Raw genomic sequence first — 18,111 nt, forward strand, 5'->3', positions numbered from 1 at the left:
ACAATTCTCCATTATTAGCGCGCTACCTCAAATCCCAAAAGACTGATTGCTTCGGGACACTCCGGGTAAACCGGGAGTTTGTTCCCGAAGCAATCAAATCTATTGCAAAAACGGAAATGCGCGCCGGGGAATTAGTTCAATCTTTTTCTCAGGATGTAAGTGTTATGTTGTGGCGTGACACCAATATAGTGGCCATGATTTCTACTTTCCACGACGGCGAAGTGGGTGGAAAGGAGAAATATGGCCGCTACAAGTATAAGCCCCAAGTAGTACTTGACTACAACCTCTCAATAGGCGGCGTGGATAGAAAAGACCAGTTGCTATCTGCGCACCCCATTGAAAGGTCGAAAAATATAGCATGGTATAAAAAAATGTTTCGTCGACTTTTAAATGTGACGATCCATAATGCGTTCGTCATATTTAAAAGCCGAAAAAATAATATTACCAATCGGGCATTTCGGCGACGCTTGGCCGACGAAATAATTAAAGCGTATTTGCCACCTCGGGTTCACTGCAATCCTGTAGTGAAAACGAAGGCGATCATACAGGGCCCAAGCGGACAAATAAGACCAATACTGCAAGGAAATCATTTCGTCGGCCAAGGGGCGTCGAAGAATGCACGATGCGTATGGTGTAAGCAGTCTCGCTCGATATATATATGTAAGCAATGTGATGTAACCCTTTGCTTAGATATATGTTTCGAGGACTACCATACGAAATATTAGATTATTTGGAGAAGGTAAAAAAATATACAACACTATCTGGAATATTGTAGGTACGTACGTTTAATATACATTTGACTTATTGGATATACAGGGTGCTTCCTGTAACAGGAGCAATAAATTAAACTAAAGGCTGTACTCCTCAAACTGACCAACATTTGTTCAGCAACTTTTAAAAATTATGAATCCTTTATACTTCCTCTTTTTCATACAAAATAAATATTGCCTTCAATGTACGCTGACATCAGTGTGTTTGACGTTGCTTGTCACGCTTTAAACATAACAAAATTTGCAATACATTGCGTCTTAGAATAAACTTTAAAGTGTAATAAAAATCAAAACATGAGTTGCTGAACAAATGTTGGTCAGTTTGAGGAGTACAGCCTACAGTTTAATTTATTGCTCCTGTTACAGGAAGCACCCTGTATACTAGTTATATATTCTGTAACATTAATTTATAAGACTGTTAACCTTACCGTTAACACTGTTACGTTTATACGACTTGATTAATACATTTTTTATTTGACACTTGGAGAGACTTAATTATATTAGTTTTAGTATAATGACATCAGGAACCTTTTACCTCTCCAAGTTTTATTTATAACTACTCATCATCAATGGCCACTGAATCCCTGACGGATGATTGTTGCAACGCTGTGTCAAGAGCGGTTGAGACGGCCAATGCATTTCCGCTTATGACTATATAAGCCTATCGCTGCACGGCACTTCTTGCCGCACAAGTCGCATGTATGGTATGAGTATGTTGAGCCTCTGGATCCGAGACCAGGCTACCAGCCCGATGACGCCTGTCCCTCTTATGTCTCAAGCTTTCCAGCCACACTTCATCGTGCTTCTTCACTCCCACACATAGGTCCCGACGCCACTCGGGTCTCAATGCAGCACGTTCCTCCCAGCCGTCTGTACCGATGCCAAAGCATTCCATGTCGCGCTTGCAGGAGTCCTTAAATCTTAACATCGGGCGCCCCACAGGCCTTTTTGCGTGTGCTATCTGACTCATCCATCAGCACTTGGCGTGGTAACCTTTCTGGTTCCGTACGGTGTATATGGCCCAGCCAACGCAGCCTCCTCTGTTTGAGAAGCGCCGTAATGCTGGTAATGCCTCTCTTTGCAAGAACAGCTTATACTATTAAATCTCTCTCTGTATTTTTTTAAATGTTTTAAAGATAATTATATATTTATATATGTAATATTTACCCAGTAATTGGCTGTTGTATTTACATTTTCATGCGTTTGTTATGTAATGTACCTATTGACTTGTAAAAGAGCCCAGGTATTGGCTGTTGTATTTACATCTTCATGTGTTTTTCATGTAATGTACCTATTGACTTGTAAAAGAGCCCATGTATTGGCTGTTGTATTTACGTCTTCATGTGTTTTTAATGTAATGTACCTATTGACTTGTAAAACAGCCCAGTCTTTTTCATGTGATTTACCTATTGAGTTATAAAAGAACCTACTTGCAGTATAAATGTTAGTATTTTGTGTGTCGATTGCTTGCATTCTAAAGCAGTACAGCTGTAATATACATTTTGTTATAGCCGAGGGCTGTCTCTTAACAAAATTTTAAATTAAAATCATTGTGCAGAATTATAGAGGTACACGTTAAATTTCCCGCAATGTAGGAATATTCCGTCGCGAGAACTGAGGGCCTACCGCGAACCACGTTCGACGTGTTGCCTCCCTGTCACACTTACGTACGAATTTACAAGTGCGACAGAGAGCCAACACGTCGAACGTGGTTCGCGGTAGGCCCTCTGCACGGCGTAATATATTTTTGTATTCCCTTATATTTAGCATTTTTTCGCGTCCTCTTAACAAACTGTTATTATTTAATAGACCCTACGACAATGAAGATACATTTTATTTCCGTTGGATTAATGTTATGGGCGAAGTTATTTTGTGATATCTACAAATTTAGATACGTGGAAGAGTTCTTGAAGCCTAAAATTGTAATCTGTATATAATATAAATAATTTCAAGATATTTACATTTTGTGTACTACTCATTTCACATTTATCAGTTATTAAAACCCTCCCGTCTCTACGCAGTAGAAACAGACCAAGCTATGTTGGCCACAACTTTGATAGCCGCGCCTGTGCACGTGTTAAGTGAAAGTCATAATTTCATCGAAGTTTGACGTTTAAAATAACCTTTACACCGGTAAGGCTATCAAAACTAGTCAAAATGCGAAGTTATATAAATCGTATGAAGTATGTAATACTATACTGCTATTATTTCATTTAACACTCAGAAAGACATACGCAAATGACCAATACGCGTCATTATGAACAATATTACCATTACTGCATCTACCAATACTTATTTGATAATTCTGTTCTCAGTTTGATCGACGACACCCCACTTCGTGGGGCTACTAACGAACGTACCCTAAGTATGTACTTACCTTATTTTACGTCAAATATGCATTTGGCCATTATGCGTATAATTTGACATAGGTAGGTAATTTAGCGACTGGATGCTCGAATTGACACAACGAACGTACCCTAAGTATGTACTTACCTTATTTTACGACAAAATATGCGTTTGGCCATTATGCGTATAATTTGTCATAGGTAGGTAATTTAGCGACTGGATGCTCGAATTGACACTAAACGTATAAGGCAATTTGCGTTTTTAAATCACATTCATCTACGTCGTGGTTCATACAGAGAGATTTTCTTTTTCTTTCGTTCCAACCACATTAGGTCGTTTATTACTGCGTAAGAGCGCATATTCCTCAAACTTTAAAATATAATAAATATAATGCTTTCTAATAGGTGCTTTAAATTATGTAACTCTAGATGCATAATTTATTCAAAATTAAATAACATGTAATGGGTTTACTCAAATATAAAATAAATCAAACGTAGGTAAAATATGACGGTGACTGAAAATAATGTCTGCATACTTTTTCGAATGCTGGACCGACCTGTGCCGAACGCGCTGTGTGTGCCCCGACCCTAGTAGATATGAGCGCCGCGCCGGCGCGCCGCCGCCGCCGACAAAATTTTCGCGCCGCCGCCGCCGACGCTGCGCTATCGGCGTGGCATCGGCGTGACCTTGGTAGTTACTACTACTTTCAGAATCAGATAATATATTTTTAACCGAGTTTAGATCATTAACGGCGCCACTTCGAATAGTTTATAGGCATTCAAAAGGTATTTTAGGCCCGTATAATTCAAAAATATCGAAGGCAAATGCAAACTTATCTATCTAGTAACCTCGCTACTAGTCTTGGAGAAACGAAATTATTTAATATCAATTTTAACATCAATATGCTTGTAATAGATATACTGATTTCCTTCCATTTTTATTGTGGAACGTTCCACATTACAATTTTTAGGTTATATATATACACTAGATATATGTCAATCATAATGAAAAAATTAACTGTGATCAACTCTGGCTAACGTGAGACACGAACCCACATCTTTGGATTACCGATCCAATGCATAACTAATTTTGCCAGCTAACCATTCGTCATTTACCGCTACTTTAACCATTGCAAGCATTACCATCTTTAAAAGGTATAAAATGGGGTTAATTTTGAGATATTAAGCGTTTCCACGTTCAAACGTCCGGCCGTTGGCTTCGCACGGAAGGGCGCGGAATCGGGTCTCGATTAAACTTGGTCACTGTTCAAATTTCAAGCTTTGCTCTCTCGCAGCTCAATCTTTGGCCTTGCATCGCTCGCATGGAATTAAGCCGCTATCTGAACCTGCAAGTTTTTGGCCCTGTTTGGAGTTCAACTTTCGGCCTGTTTTAAAACGCTTGAGCATTGGTCCTTATCCGATCTTAGCTCCATTGCAGCTCGCCCTTTGGCGTCGCACGGATGCGCCTGCAGGAAAGCTCCAGATCTTTAACACTATGGCTTCAGTCTTTATGGGCCTTCACCCTCGCTCTGCTCTCTTGCAGCTCGGCCTCGCACAGAAGCGCGCCGCAATCGGAGCTCCGGGCGTTCGGCCGTTAGCCAAGCTTACACTTGGCGTTCGATTCTTAGCTGTATACTTACCTGCAGCTCATCCTCTGGCCTCGCATTGGGAGGCGTCGAAATCAAGTCTTTGGTGTTCGGCACATGGAGCTCGGCGTTGGACCTCACTTTTTGACATAAATCGGTTTTGTTGGGTCGATATTGGTTAATGACGGAGCTCGATTTTCTTTGGACTGTCGACAAGACGTTTCTCTGATACAGTCAATCCGCAATTTTTAACTTAGCACAAAAGATAAGGGCCTCGCTAAGATCTTCCGGACAGAGCCTCGCCAAGATTAAGACCGCCTCTGATGCCGCGCGATACCGCCCAACTAGCAAAAAAGTCTCAGATTGCGCACTTTATAAGAGTAGTGAGCTTATAGCGCTCTTATTTTTGTTTTGAACATATCATCGCTCTTATATTAGTCTTAGACAAGCTAATACGCACTTTAGTAAGTTTAGTCTTATTACCTAGTCTTATATATGTATATAAGAGCATTTTATAATACCATTATAAGCCTGTCGCTCTTACAATAACATTTACTAAGTCTCATTGAACTTGAGAGTACCTGGTTTTATATCCACATTCTCTAAGTTCATTTGATCTTATATTAGACTTTCTAATAGTAGTTTATGCAACAGTGATATAATAAGGGTTCTTAAAATTCAAGGGTCGAAGTTACAAAACGAGACGTAGTCGAGTTTTGTAAAAAAAAGACCCGAGAATTTTAAGAACCAATTATGAGCTGTTGCATACATTACTTTTTCTATGACAGCTGCAGCAAAAAAAAGAGTTATTATTAAAAAAAAAGAGTTATTATTTAAAAAAAATTGAGTTATTATTTAAAAAAAAAAAGAGTTATTATTGTAAATGAAAACATACCTCTTTCAATCAAGATGATCGGAACTTGTATCTTTAAAAAAAATAAAGCAGTTGTATTATACTCATAAGATGACTGCTAGCAGTCATCTTATGAGCCTATAGACAAATCATTCAAATGACATTGCTTTAGATATCACTGTCAGTCATTTAATTGACACATTTAAGTGCTGGAGTAGAAAAAAGCTATTATAAGAATGTAAGACTAATATCAACATGTAAGTAAGACTAATATCAATATATTAGACTTTCTAAATGCTATTATAAGAATGTAAGACTAATATCAACATGGCATAATACTATTATGAGCCTCTCGCTCTTACAATAACATTTACTAAGTCTCATTGAACTTAAGAGTAGGTCTGGTCTTATATCCACATTCTCAAAGTTCATTTGATCTTATATTAGACTTTCTAAATGCTATTATAAGAATGTAACACTAATATCAACATGGTATAATACTATTATGAGCCTCTCGCTCTTACAATAACATTTACTAAGTCTCATTGAACTTGAGAGTACCTGGTCTTATATCCACATTCTCTAAGCTAGTTCATTTGATCTTATATTGACTTTCTAAATGATATTATAAGAATGTAAGAGTAATATCAGCATGGCATAATACTATTATGAGCCTCTCGCTCTTATAATAACATTTACTAAGTCTCATTGAACTTGAGAGTACCTGGTCTTATATCCACATTCTCTAAGTTCATTTGATCTTATATTAGACTTTCTAAATGCTATTGTAAGAATGTAACACTAATATCAACATGGCATAATACTATTTTAATCCTCTTGCTCTTACAACAACATTTACGAAGTCTCATTGAACTTGAGAGTACCTGGTCTTATATCCCCATTCTCTAAGTTCATTTAATTTTATATTAGATTTCTAAATTCTATTGTAAGAATGTAAGACTAATATCGGCATAGCATAAGAACACTGTAAGTACGTACTTTTCTGATCTTATTCAAAGCTATAATAAGATCAACAGCAGCACTTTAGTAAGATTTTGGAGTGATATAGGATTAAGACACTTATATCACAAAAGTGAAGATCAATATAAGATGGTTTGATCTTAAATCGTTTTTGGGAACACTATTGTAAGTATAAGTAAAGCAAGGAACCCTAATTTATTCAACATGGCCATATCATTTGTATTCAGAATGCTTATAAGACTCTAATAGTGCTCTTGAAAAATACAGCTACAGCAATGGCTGACTATCAATACAAAATAAAGAAATAAAATAATTATAAAAATATTCAAATACCATATTTGATTAGGCGCATGAAGTTTGAAGTGTAAAACAGGGTCTACTTTACAGTAAATAAAATTTTCCCATGTGAATACTTACCATAACATAAACACACGATGATAAACAGCACGTTATTATAGTTAACATAATTCATAAACACTTACACTAATATATGTTTGTCACGTTGCAGTTAATTTCACCCGTATATTTTATACATCACAAATAGAATGTTTCAAATCTCTGTGTGAGACTGTGTGACCTTACAAACAAATCAATATAAGCCTATGTAGACTTACAAGATACCTACGTTCGACCAACTTAAGCCTATGTAGGCTTACAAGATACTTACGTTCGACCAATATAAGTCTACATATGTAGGCTTACAAGATACTTACGTTCGACCAATATAAGCCTATGTAGTTGTAGGCTTACAAGATACTTACGTAAAAGCGATATTAGCCTAAGACAGCTTAATTTAGTTTTGAAAAAGATTACTGTGAGTGCAAACAACATTCAATTAGACTGATATTAGAACGATATTAAAATAAATACTCTTATAAGTTGTGCCCAAATCCGGGCTTAGACGATGATATAAAATCAATATAAGAGCGAAAAATTGTAGTCTAGAGACTGTTGTTAGAGCGCTTTTTGCTAGTTGGGCGCTTATCCACAGTTTAAACGATATCAATTTTTTTCGTACCATTATTCAATAAATTATCCTTGAAAATAAAGAATGCATTTATTTCATCAATTTCTTACAGCAAAAACATGTTTTTTCGGTAAAATTTTGGTTTGGATTCTGTTCTCATTAATCGAAGGTGTTTCAAGGTCACGCCGCCGATTCGCCGCCGCCGCCGACCAATTTTGACCGGCGCGCCGCCGCCGGCTATATGCCCATCGGCGCTCATATCTAGACCCTAGTCACCAACGGCGGCCATTATTTCAACATGGCGGCCAGTCCTCCCGGCGCTCGGTCACGTGTTGCGGCTGTTTTCATACCGGCTTTGTTTATTTACGTTTAAATTAGTGTAATTCCGTATTTAGCAGTTTTCTTTTGTGTAATATGGTTTTGTTCTAACATTCTGTGATTAATGATGTGAAAAATTTATAGTGAAAATGTGGTATTGTGTTGTTTTTATCGGCAAAAGAACCCGAAACTACGGTGGTACGTAATACTTTCTTGTTATTTACACTTGTAAAATTGTAATGAATGCGATAATTGCAAAATGTGACTATTCTAATTAAAGATTATTAGTTACTTGTTCTTATTAGAACTATATTTCCGTACTCGAGTCTCTTTAACCATTCAAAAATACATCATGAATCAACGAAACATTTCGATCCGTCCTGCGTATTTCTTGCGTGACGTGTCAAAAAATGAAATGATGTTTATTTAAGGATTTTTAATAAACACTTATATGGTATTTGGTACTAAATAAAAGAAGAACTGATCTACTTTTTTTTACGATACTATAAAATAGGTGTTATCGCTTTAGTTTTTTTAAAAAAAATACATGTCTGCTTGAAGGTTTCGACTTTTTTAGTGTGTCAAGTTTACGCATTTTTTATAATTATTTTTATTATAATTACCCATACATTAAGCAACGGAATCAGATTCATTGTTTTATTAACTATTCTGTGTAAAAAAATCATAGCAAATGGTTCATTAGACGCCAAGTAATTAATTTTTCAATAAAACACTGCATCGCGCGGACATTTCCATAAAACGGGGAAGCAATTTACGCTACCGTTTCTGAAATCCAAAAGCAACTGAGTGGCTAGTGGAGCAAAGCGCCACAACAAAGTTTGGCAAGAAATTTCCGAAATTATGGTCAAAAATGAAAATACCAGTGACAAGTGGCGACCGTGGAAATAAAGAACCGAACGGCGCATATTACAACAAAGTGTGCACTGCGTAACAAAATGGCGGAGCTACTTAAGGCAGGCCGCGAAATAAAACAAATAAGAAGACTATTTAACAGAACGGCAACCACGCTTGAACTGAAAATAAGACACAAAGACAAAGATGCCAGCGCAGTTTAAGTTGACTTCTTGTACTTATTTGACAGAGAAGACGAACCGCTTAAAAATACTCGACGAAATCATAGAGAGTCTAAGGCTGGCGTCCACTAGACTCGCCGAGGCGAATCGAATCGCAATAATTCGCCTCCTATATTTTCTATGCAACTGCGTCCATTGACGAAGAGCCGCGACGCGCCGATTCGAATCTACCGCGCGTAGGTATTGCTCGTCAGGCGAATTTCAGCGGCTACGCGTTTCGACTCGACTCGGCGCCGGCGCGCCTCAGTGGACGCGGGGTAGCGGATGAGTGAGGACGGGTGGTTTCGTTTTGAGTTTAGGTACTTTCGGATCTAGGTTCAAAATGAACGAAGAATTATTAATATCTCTTGTCCAAAAATATCGTGAACTGTACGACCATGAAGATAGTCGGTATCATGATGAGCAGCGTAGGACCAAACTCGTAAGTAACATAAAACAATTTATTATTTTAAAATTACAATTGTATACATAGGTACTGCTTTGGTGGTTGTTTAGTATTTTCGGTAAATAAAATATTAGCCCAATTCTCGTTAGCAAGTGGATGCCTGTGCCCAGTGTATCTATTGTTAAAATATTACGTTATACATATAAGAAAAAACAAATTTCAAAGTGACACGATGATTTTTTCATATTTGTAAAACCGTTTCATGTTTGTTCAAAATTATATTAATTTATATACTTATGCATGTTATGTTATATTCATTTATTTTATAACCGTCTATGATTCTGAAATCCTCTCCTGACAACATTTGTTTGCCATGGAACTGACCCTGTATTAGACATAAAATCATTTTTGAATGTCTCCCGAATAGCGAATACGGCTTGAGAGGAATTGCCGCCGACCTGAGGCAAATCTGCTAATCCTTCAGTTCTTAAATTTTCCGTCAAATCTTCTTCTGACCTGTCGTCGCTATCTTAAAAACATATGTAGACTACACGTTGCTGCAACCACAATCTTAACATGCTCAGGAGTCATAGACAACCGTCTTTCGTATATTCTAAATCTTCTAGCAAGTAAACCAAAAGCATTTTCGCTGACGCGACGAGCCCTACTAAGACGATAATTAAAAACTTTTTTTCCGTCGTCATTTATGGTTTGGTTGCCGGGATATGGTCTCATTAAATGTCTTTGTAGTGGGAAAGCCCCGTCCCCAACAATCACATGTGGCATTGATTCATCTGTACCTGGTAGAAATGTATCTCTAGGAATACTCAACTCGTTTCGTGCTAATAACTTTCCAAAAGTAGAGTAGAGTTGCAGGGAGCGGGAGCTACTGGAGCTAGGTAAGTAACTATAGCTTTTTTAAATTATGTCACTAGCTCAGCTCAATATGAATTAAGTAGGTTTTAAGTAAAATGCTTGTTAAAAGTTAAGGTATGAAATGAGTTTTTTTTAATACTAACGTTTATGTAACGTAATGTGACACCGTATTTAAGAAGTATTTCGCTTAATTTTATTTTTCTTTGCTTTGCAGCCATGACGCCAGCAGCGGCGACGTCGTCCCCGACCCCGAGCTCGACCCATCACGATCGTCCGGTCGCGAGGGTTGCGCCCACAGAACATATTAAAGAGGTTAGAACGGCTATCGCGCGCAGTTAGTATCGGAACCGGTGTCGCCGCTCGTTCCTCTCCACATTTCCACATTTCTCGCGCAACGGTAGTAAAAACTTGTGTGCCTGGTGAATGGATACGTCTCCTTTAGACAGATTTGATGTCTGGCTTCTTAATCTGAACGTTATTGTGGCGCAAAAGGCATGTTTACGTTTTTCGGTCAGCGCGGACGAGTACTAGCATGCGAGCGTTTGCTCATAACCGGCGGCGACACGTACCCTGCTCGCATCGCCATTCTACTTGTTCTGTGGTCGCGCCGGTGGTTAGGCCGCCGGACGTGGCCGGCCGCTGTATCGGGTGTAATGTGGCAAATGTCCATTTTCCGTGTTTAGCAGTAACAGTTTGGTTTACTGCGACATAAACGCATATTGCTTGTATCAGCGACAATCTACTTGTATAAAATAGGACGCTTTACAAATAAAGGTGTTCACAACTTAATCTACTCTAGTAGTTATCATTTACACTACTCAATACCCCGATTCTGCCCGTCCTACGCTCCGCAACCTCGTCTGAAGTATCTTATATTTCATGGCGACCCTGCAGTAGAAACCAAAGAAGAATCTTCTGATCAAGTCACACCACCACTGCCATTAACCAAATCAAGCAGAAGCAGGCAAAGAAAGATGGGAGTCCATCAAGATCACGATTCGAGGAACTCAGGTGGAACTAGTCGGACCGATTCAGGTCCTGAGAAGCCTGCGCATTACAGTCACAAACGAGAGTAAGGACGGTGCAAGAGGCGGCCAACGCCCTTATAACGGTGTCCGCTGCAGCGCCCATGTTTCTACCACGGCACCAGCAGCAGCGCAGCACCAATGCAGCGCCACGAGAAAAACCGCAGTAACTCCAAACATACTGCCAACCACGCCGACAGCAACGGGAGAAGCCCTGCAAATGACGGCGAAACGACCACCGAGAGCACCGCTACAGCCAGGAGCAGCACGTTTCGCACGCCAGCGACGACCAGCCAACGTGGAGGAGTCAGAACCCCAACCAGCAAATCCAGCCAGCCACCCAACAGCACACCACAGGACCCGGCAATGTCGAGACCGACAGCGAGAGTAAGAGTAACGCCCCGGACCCACGGAGAAACCAACCCAAGCATCCCGCCACTCCATCTACCAAGAACGTTCTCCAGACTAGGACGAGGACGCGGGTACAGACACAGAGAAGGCACGGAATTATAAGCCAGGTCGTACTACCATACTCTCTCTTCTCCTCATAATTTTTTTAGTTAAGTATTTTTGTAATTTGTATGTTTATTTTGCTCATGATTTTCTAAAAGCTAAAAATTCATATAAAAGATCGTCGCTAAACTGTATTCAGTTTCGAACATAAATAATTTCAAATAATAAAAAATTAGAATTCATAATTTATTATAACTATTGTACGTGTCGAATCGTGTCCTAAATTAATTATTTCGCAAACCAACACGCGCCGAGTAATAGGTGCGCGAGTCAGCATGTCAGCAAAACGCGAGTAGGTCGCGTGCTGCTCGCCGATTTATAGCAAGTTTTAATATTAAGTGAATGAAATTTGATACTCACACTTAGAAAATTTTAACCACATTAACTAGTTGGTCTGAGTAAGAATTAATATTGATACATCGCCATCGATTAAATAATTAACAACTCCATTCAATAAAATTATTTTCTCCAATATGCTCGGAAATGTTTACTTTATTGTAGCAAAAATAGTACAGGAAGTTCTACGTTATTGTCAAACTCTAATTTAAAAAAATCAAACTATCGCTGTCCTGTTCTAGCGGACGGGAATGAAAAAAACACTACAGTAATAACTTATTACCAATGATCGGAATAGGTAGTGCCATTTGGGGTTAATGACCTCAAACATTGTACTTAACATGGATAAGACTCGGGATTCCAAGACTCTTATTTTTTCACGAAAATATTTCTTGGCATGTCTTTAATAGGCTACATGGCTAATTTTCATTTATGGTCAATCGATCGGGTTTGTTTTTGGGATCAAATGTCTGATATGGGACCCATTGCATTAAAGCAACACTAAAGTCCGAAATTATAGTCAAAGTCCGACAGTCGCACTTCACTCGTGAAACGCCCCTCACAAAAGGATAAGTGAACGTGACGTCAAGGTCATTGAGATCCCATCTTGAAGTATGGACAAAACAAGAAAATTGCGTTTTTGTCCGTGAGATATTGCGTTTATGTATATAATAGTTGCTATAATTTTAATTTTAATTTTTTTTAATGTAAGGAATCGAATGGTACCCTTACTTTTATCGTTTTTGGAAGTAGTAAAAAAACTTAAATTTTGAAACTTTCAGGTCCTGTATTTTTGTAACATTTCCGTATTTTATTTTAATATTCACATTATTATGATAAATTACTCATTTGCTATATATTTTACTAGATTTTGTTATAAAATTCAACATGTGTCATCATCCTTATTGAAGTAGGTAATATGAAAACCCGGGGTGAAAAGGTATATCCATACTAAGCTAACGCACCGAAGTCCCGTGAAATGGCACTACCAATTCCGATCACTGCTTATTACTGTAGTGTTTTTTACTTTTTAAAATTAAAAAACGCAAACAGCCAATTATTAAAGCCGCGAGCCGCGTCTACACGACCCGATCAGCTATCATTTCAAGCTATAGGATAGAGTGAGATAGTAAGATAAACGACCTTACTTGTCTCGTTCTTACAAGACCGTTGTGCTCGTGTATGATCGTGCGAATACTGCTTAATAAAATCAAAGATTATTTTTATATTTTTTTAAGGATCTCATCCGTGTACATAAAGTTTATATAGTTTGTCAAAGGACTTTCTCATTTCAAACATAGACAGAGAGAATCATACTATCTTTGACTAGTACTAGTACCCAAAAGAAAAGGATGGGTATAGTTTTCCTGGTTCTTACTGACTGACAAATTGGTTTGACCAACTATATTGCACAATTATATTGAATGAACGAATATTGAATGGTACTGAATGGCAGAATAACTTTGTGCCCTTAACTTTTAAAAATTAATTTTAGAGGAAATTGTAATGGAAATTGTTTTTGACATTTTTGATGTGAAGGTTCGATTTGAGTCATGCTTGATGCTTAAATAATTATTATTTTACCTTATTTCCTCGCATGTTTGGAGAAAAGCAAGATATGCCTCGGCAGGAATAGCAATTCGTGGATTCGTCTTCTTTGTCGGACTCCGCTTCGCGTCGTCCGACAAAATCGAAACTCATCCACGAATTGCCCTTTCCCGGCCTCTGCAATAATGTACTATTAATTGCTTCTGAGTAACGATTAATACTTTAGCTACATGACAGACTGATCATCTGACATACAGCGAAAGGTTCATTTACTACTTATTATTTTTTACTGATAATTTGATTTTTTTTATTTTTTTTTCCCAAGTTTCAATCATAAAGAACGGTACAAAGTTAAGAAGTTTAGGGAGTTCGGGCACATTTATACAATGTGCCTTATAGCTAGAGCACTAGTCCTTCGTACTTGATCATAGTGTGATATGTATACAGTATCCTCCGTGAAAGTTGTAGGAGACTTATTGTCTTAATGTATTTGTGTCTCTAGGTACAGGCAGAGCCGTACAGCCTGGCCTGATATGCCATTTTATCAGGGGTGCCAACTTAGGGGTTTTTCCACTAAATCTACGGGAAAATAAAGCAGCTAGTGGTTTTTTTTAGGGGCTAAGTATTTTTAGTGGTTTTTTTAGGGATTTTTCTAAAAGTGAGAAGGAAATACACGGCTGAACGTTCCGATTTACGCTACACAGTGAATTGTAACGTGGTTGTATGATCTTTCGTCGCTTTAAAGGCGGTTCAGACGATCATTTTGGTCGAGCCCCCCTGTCGAGTCGGGCAGTGTTAGGTCGGTGATGCGATGCGAGTGTGGAGTCGATTTCGCTGTCTGCGAAAATCGACTCCACACTCGCGTTCGCGGCTTCGCACCGCGATTCGCGCACGAGTATGGAGGGGGCTTTATGAGAGACCTATGTGAACGGAACGGATCGTCGCTATACACATTCATACAGCTATCTCGTTTGCTTTGCACATGTCATTTCGTACGGAAGACGAATAGAAAGTCCGTATGTACCGGCCTAGTAATAAAAAGCAAGTACGGTACGGCTGATCAGGGAGAAGCAGGGTATAAGTGCGGTAGTCTGTTATGGCTATAAGTTTGATCTAGGTGTTGGGTGTCCACCAAAAGTGTCGTGTGAATAAGCTATTTGCGCTCTATTTTGGGTCTGTGGCGTCGTGGCTGTTGATTGTTTGATTTGTTGGCAAACGGCCGAAACGGCGGGTACGCAACACGTTAATCACGTTATTGTTGAGAGAGATTGTTTTAAAGAATAGAACATTTTTACGTGTTGTTGACGTTGTTGTACTAAATGTTGCCAGCAGAATCAAATTACCCCAAAAGTGGGTAAAGTTGGGTGGTTGGGTTGGTGCTTCTTTCTTCAGTTAATATAGATTTTAAAAGGATTTTAATTTGGGATTTTTATGAACCAAGTATTTAAATTTTCCTGTTTCCTATAATTTATTAAGGTGCCTACTACTGCATGGCAATATTTAGAATATTTAAATATAGGTATTGAAGTTAAGTATATTCATATTTTATTTATTTATTTCAGATTGGCTTGCACCTGATGTTACAGATGAATTCTCAGCAGTATGCAAATACTGCCGTCAAGTCCTCAAAGCTCACCATAAAGGTTTGGTTGATCATTCTGAAAGTGGTAAGCATAAAAAAGCAATGGAATTGGAAAAATCTGCCAAGTCATGTCAAACAATAACTCAAATCTATAAACCAGCAGTGTCAGAAAAAACCAAAATATCTGAGTTGAAAATTGCTGCATATATTGCTGAGCATTGAGCTGTTGACCATCTTATAGAAATACTTCCTCAATTGGATCCTATATCTGAAACCCTGAAAAATCTGAAGCTACATCGCACAAAATGTTCCATGTTAATAAAAAATGTACTTGGTCCATCAATGCTGGATGATCTCATTGAAGAAATAGGTAACTGCCCGTATTCAATAATTATAGACGAAAGTACTGACCCGTCTACTCAAAAGGTGTTGTGCATTATTGTGCGTTTTTTCTCATTCAAGACAAGGCAAACTGTCACCACTTTTTATAGGCTGCTAAAATTAATTGAATGTGATGCAAAGACTGTGTGCGATTTAATAACAGACGCCCTAAAAAAGGATGGCTTAAAAGTTGAGAATATGATTGGGATTGGTGTTGATGGAGCAAATGTCATGGTTGGTAGACATAATTCGGTGACAGCAATATTAAAAAGAGAACTGCCTGATTTAGTAATTGTAAAATGTGTTAGCCACTCATTGCATCTGTGTGCTGAAAAAGCAACTGAACTATTGCCGCGCCAATTAGAATTTCTTGTGCGGGAAGCTCACAACTGGTTTTCATACAGCCCAAAACGTTTGGAGTATTATAGAGCCTTATACGAAATAATGAATGGCAATAAGGATCCCAAAAAAATACAAGCTCTCAGTGGAACTCGCTGGCTCGCCCGCTATCAAGCTATTCAGACAATACTAGAGCAGTGGGAAGAACTTAAGTTGCTTTTTTCCATTGCCAAGTCAGAGGACAAATGTTATATGGCAGAACAGCTTTACGATATCATGAGACCGTTCAAAGCTTTTTTGATTTTCTTGAAAAATGAATTAAAAACAGTGACTCAATTAAATCTGCTTTTTCAAAGTGACAATGTGGAGCCGACTAAACTGTTTGAAGATCTGTTTTTGATGTATAAAAACTTACTAAAACGAATTGTAGTACCTTCACAGTTGGAAAAGTTAGTGGACTCTGAACTGATGGATTTCAGTTTTCAGGAGCATCTAATGCACACTTCATCAGTGTATCTTGGATATGATTTTCAAATTATATCACAAGAACTTGAAGCAAACGACTTGTTAGATGTAAGAGAAAGATGCAAGAACTTTTTATGTTGCCTTGCAGAACAAATACAAAAACGGTTGCCGGATAATTTGTCAATGCTGAAAGTAATTGCTAATTTACACCCAAAAGTGGCTACGTCTCAAGTAAAACCTGACATAAAACCAGTTTTAAATCACATTCAGCGAACTGATATTTACGGAAACAAAAATGATATCGAATCTTGAGTGGCACCAATTGAGTAATAAAATGTGGTCAAACACTTCATCATCGGCAGATTTTTACTCAGAAGTATACGACGATTGCGATGCTGCTGGCTGCAAACGTTTCGAGAATATTGCAAAATACGGGTTGGCGTTTGCAACAGTTCCGATATCAAATGCAAGTGTTAGAACGCGCATTTTCTATATATAATATAGTAAAAAATAAACTGCGGAGCAGGTTATCAATTGACATGCTGCAAAGTGTGATGATGGTCCGCTTCACATTACAGAGACTAGGATCGTGCGTAAAATTCACGCCTACAAATAAAATGTTAAGATTATTTAACGTTCATATGTATGATTATAAAAATGTCGAACCAGTAGAAAACGACTTGATGTATGAAATCCTCGAAAATTTATAAATAAATAAGTAATTAAACGCATAATTTATCTTATTTTCTATTTAGTGGATTTTCCAAAACGAGAGTACAGTTTTGGGGGTTTTTATGTTGAGGTCTAGGGGTAAAAAAAAATTGGAGTTGGCAACCCTGCATTTTATAGAGTTGATAAAGGGTGACCATGCCCTAGGTGTTTATTGAAGAATTGCTATGGATAGCATTGATAGATGAAGGGTGCGCACAGAGGCGCAACCCAGTTATGTCCTTGATCATAGTCGACCTTATAGGTGTCCGTGAAAGGCTTAACATTTAACACGGCATTAGTTTTTTTTTTCTTTATGGGAATTATAAGAGGTATCGTTACTACGAGTATTTACAGTAATAATAAATGATTTTACAATTGATAAATAAATATTATAAAGATAAAGATTATATTACAGGAAGATGATATTTCATATTGAAGTAGAACCGTTAACGAACGGTCAAAGATGAAATAATTTTTTTTTTTAATACTTTCAGAAAACGTACCACCGTGTACAGATTTTTAATTATAATTAATGTTTAAACAATTTTATATTACAAGGACTTCGACACTAAGAATTAAGAACATAGGAAACAAGAAACGAGAGGTTTAAGATTTTCTTATATACAAACTTTTACAAATGAACAACCGCAACGGTTAGTGTCTATGTTTATATACAGGTTTTTTTTACTACTTTTCCTATTGATTTCAGAAAAAAATGTAAACAAGTAACATGCGTTTAAATTTTTTCTTCTGCCACCCCGGCGGTGAGAGGAACTTTCGGGGAGGTGTAATGTGGCAAATGTCCACTTTCCGTGTTTAGCAGTAACAGTTTGGTTTACTGCGACGTCTGCGACATAAACGCATATTGCTTGTATCAGCGACAATCTACTTGTATAAAATAGGACGCTTTACAAATAAAGGTGTTCACAACTTAATCTACTCTAGTAGTTATCATTTACACTACTCAATACCCCGATTCTGCCCGTCCTACGCTCCGCAACCTCCTCTGAAGTATCTTATATTTCACGGGGCTGCC

The 18,111-nt window shown here is 37.9% G+C and overlaps 1 protein-coding gene across 1 annotated transcript; it reads left to right on the forward strand.

Annotated features, from left to right (window-relative positions):
- The first annotated feature begins 15,034 nt into the window (after positions 1-15,034).
- LOC134654851 (uncharacterized) lies at positions 15,035-17,046 on the forward strand. The gene has a single exon (XM_063510318.1). It carries the CDS (start codon positions 15,492-15,494, stop codon positions 16,674-16,676), a length of 1,185 nt encoding a protein of 394 aa, XP_063366388.1. The 5' UTR covers positions 15,035-15,491; the 3' UTR covers positions 16,677-17,046.
- The last annotated feature ends 1,065 nt before the right edge of the window (positions 17,047-18,111 follow it).

Source organism: Cydia amplana, chromosome 15 (assembly GCF_948474715.1).
Source record: "Cydia amplana chromosome 15, ilCydAmpl1.1, whole genome shotgun sequence".
NCBI classification, from domain to species: Eukaryota; Metazoa; Arthropoda; class Insecta; order Lepidoptera; family Tortricidae; genus Cydia; species Cydia amplana.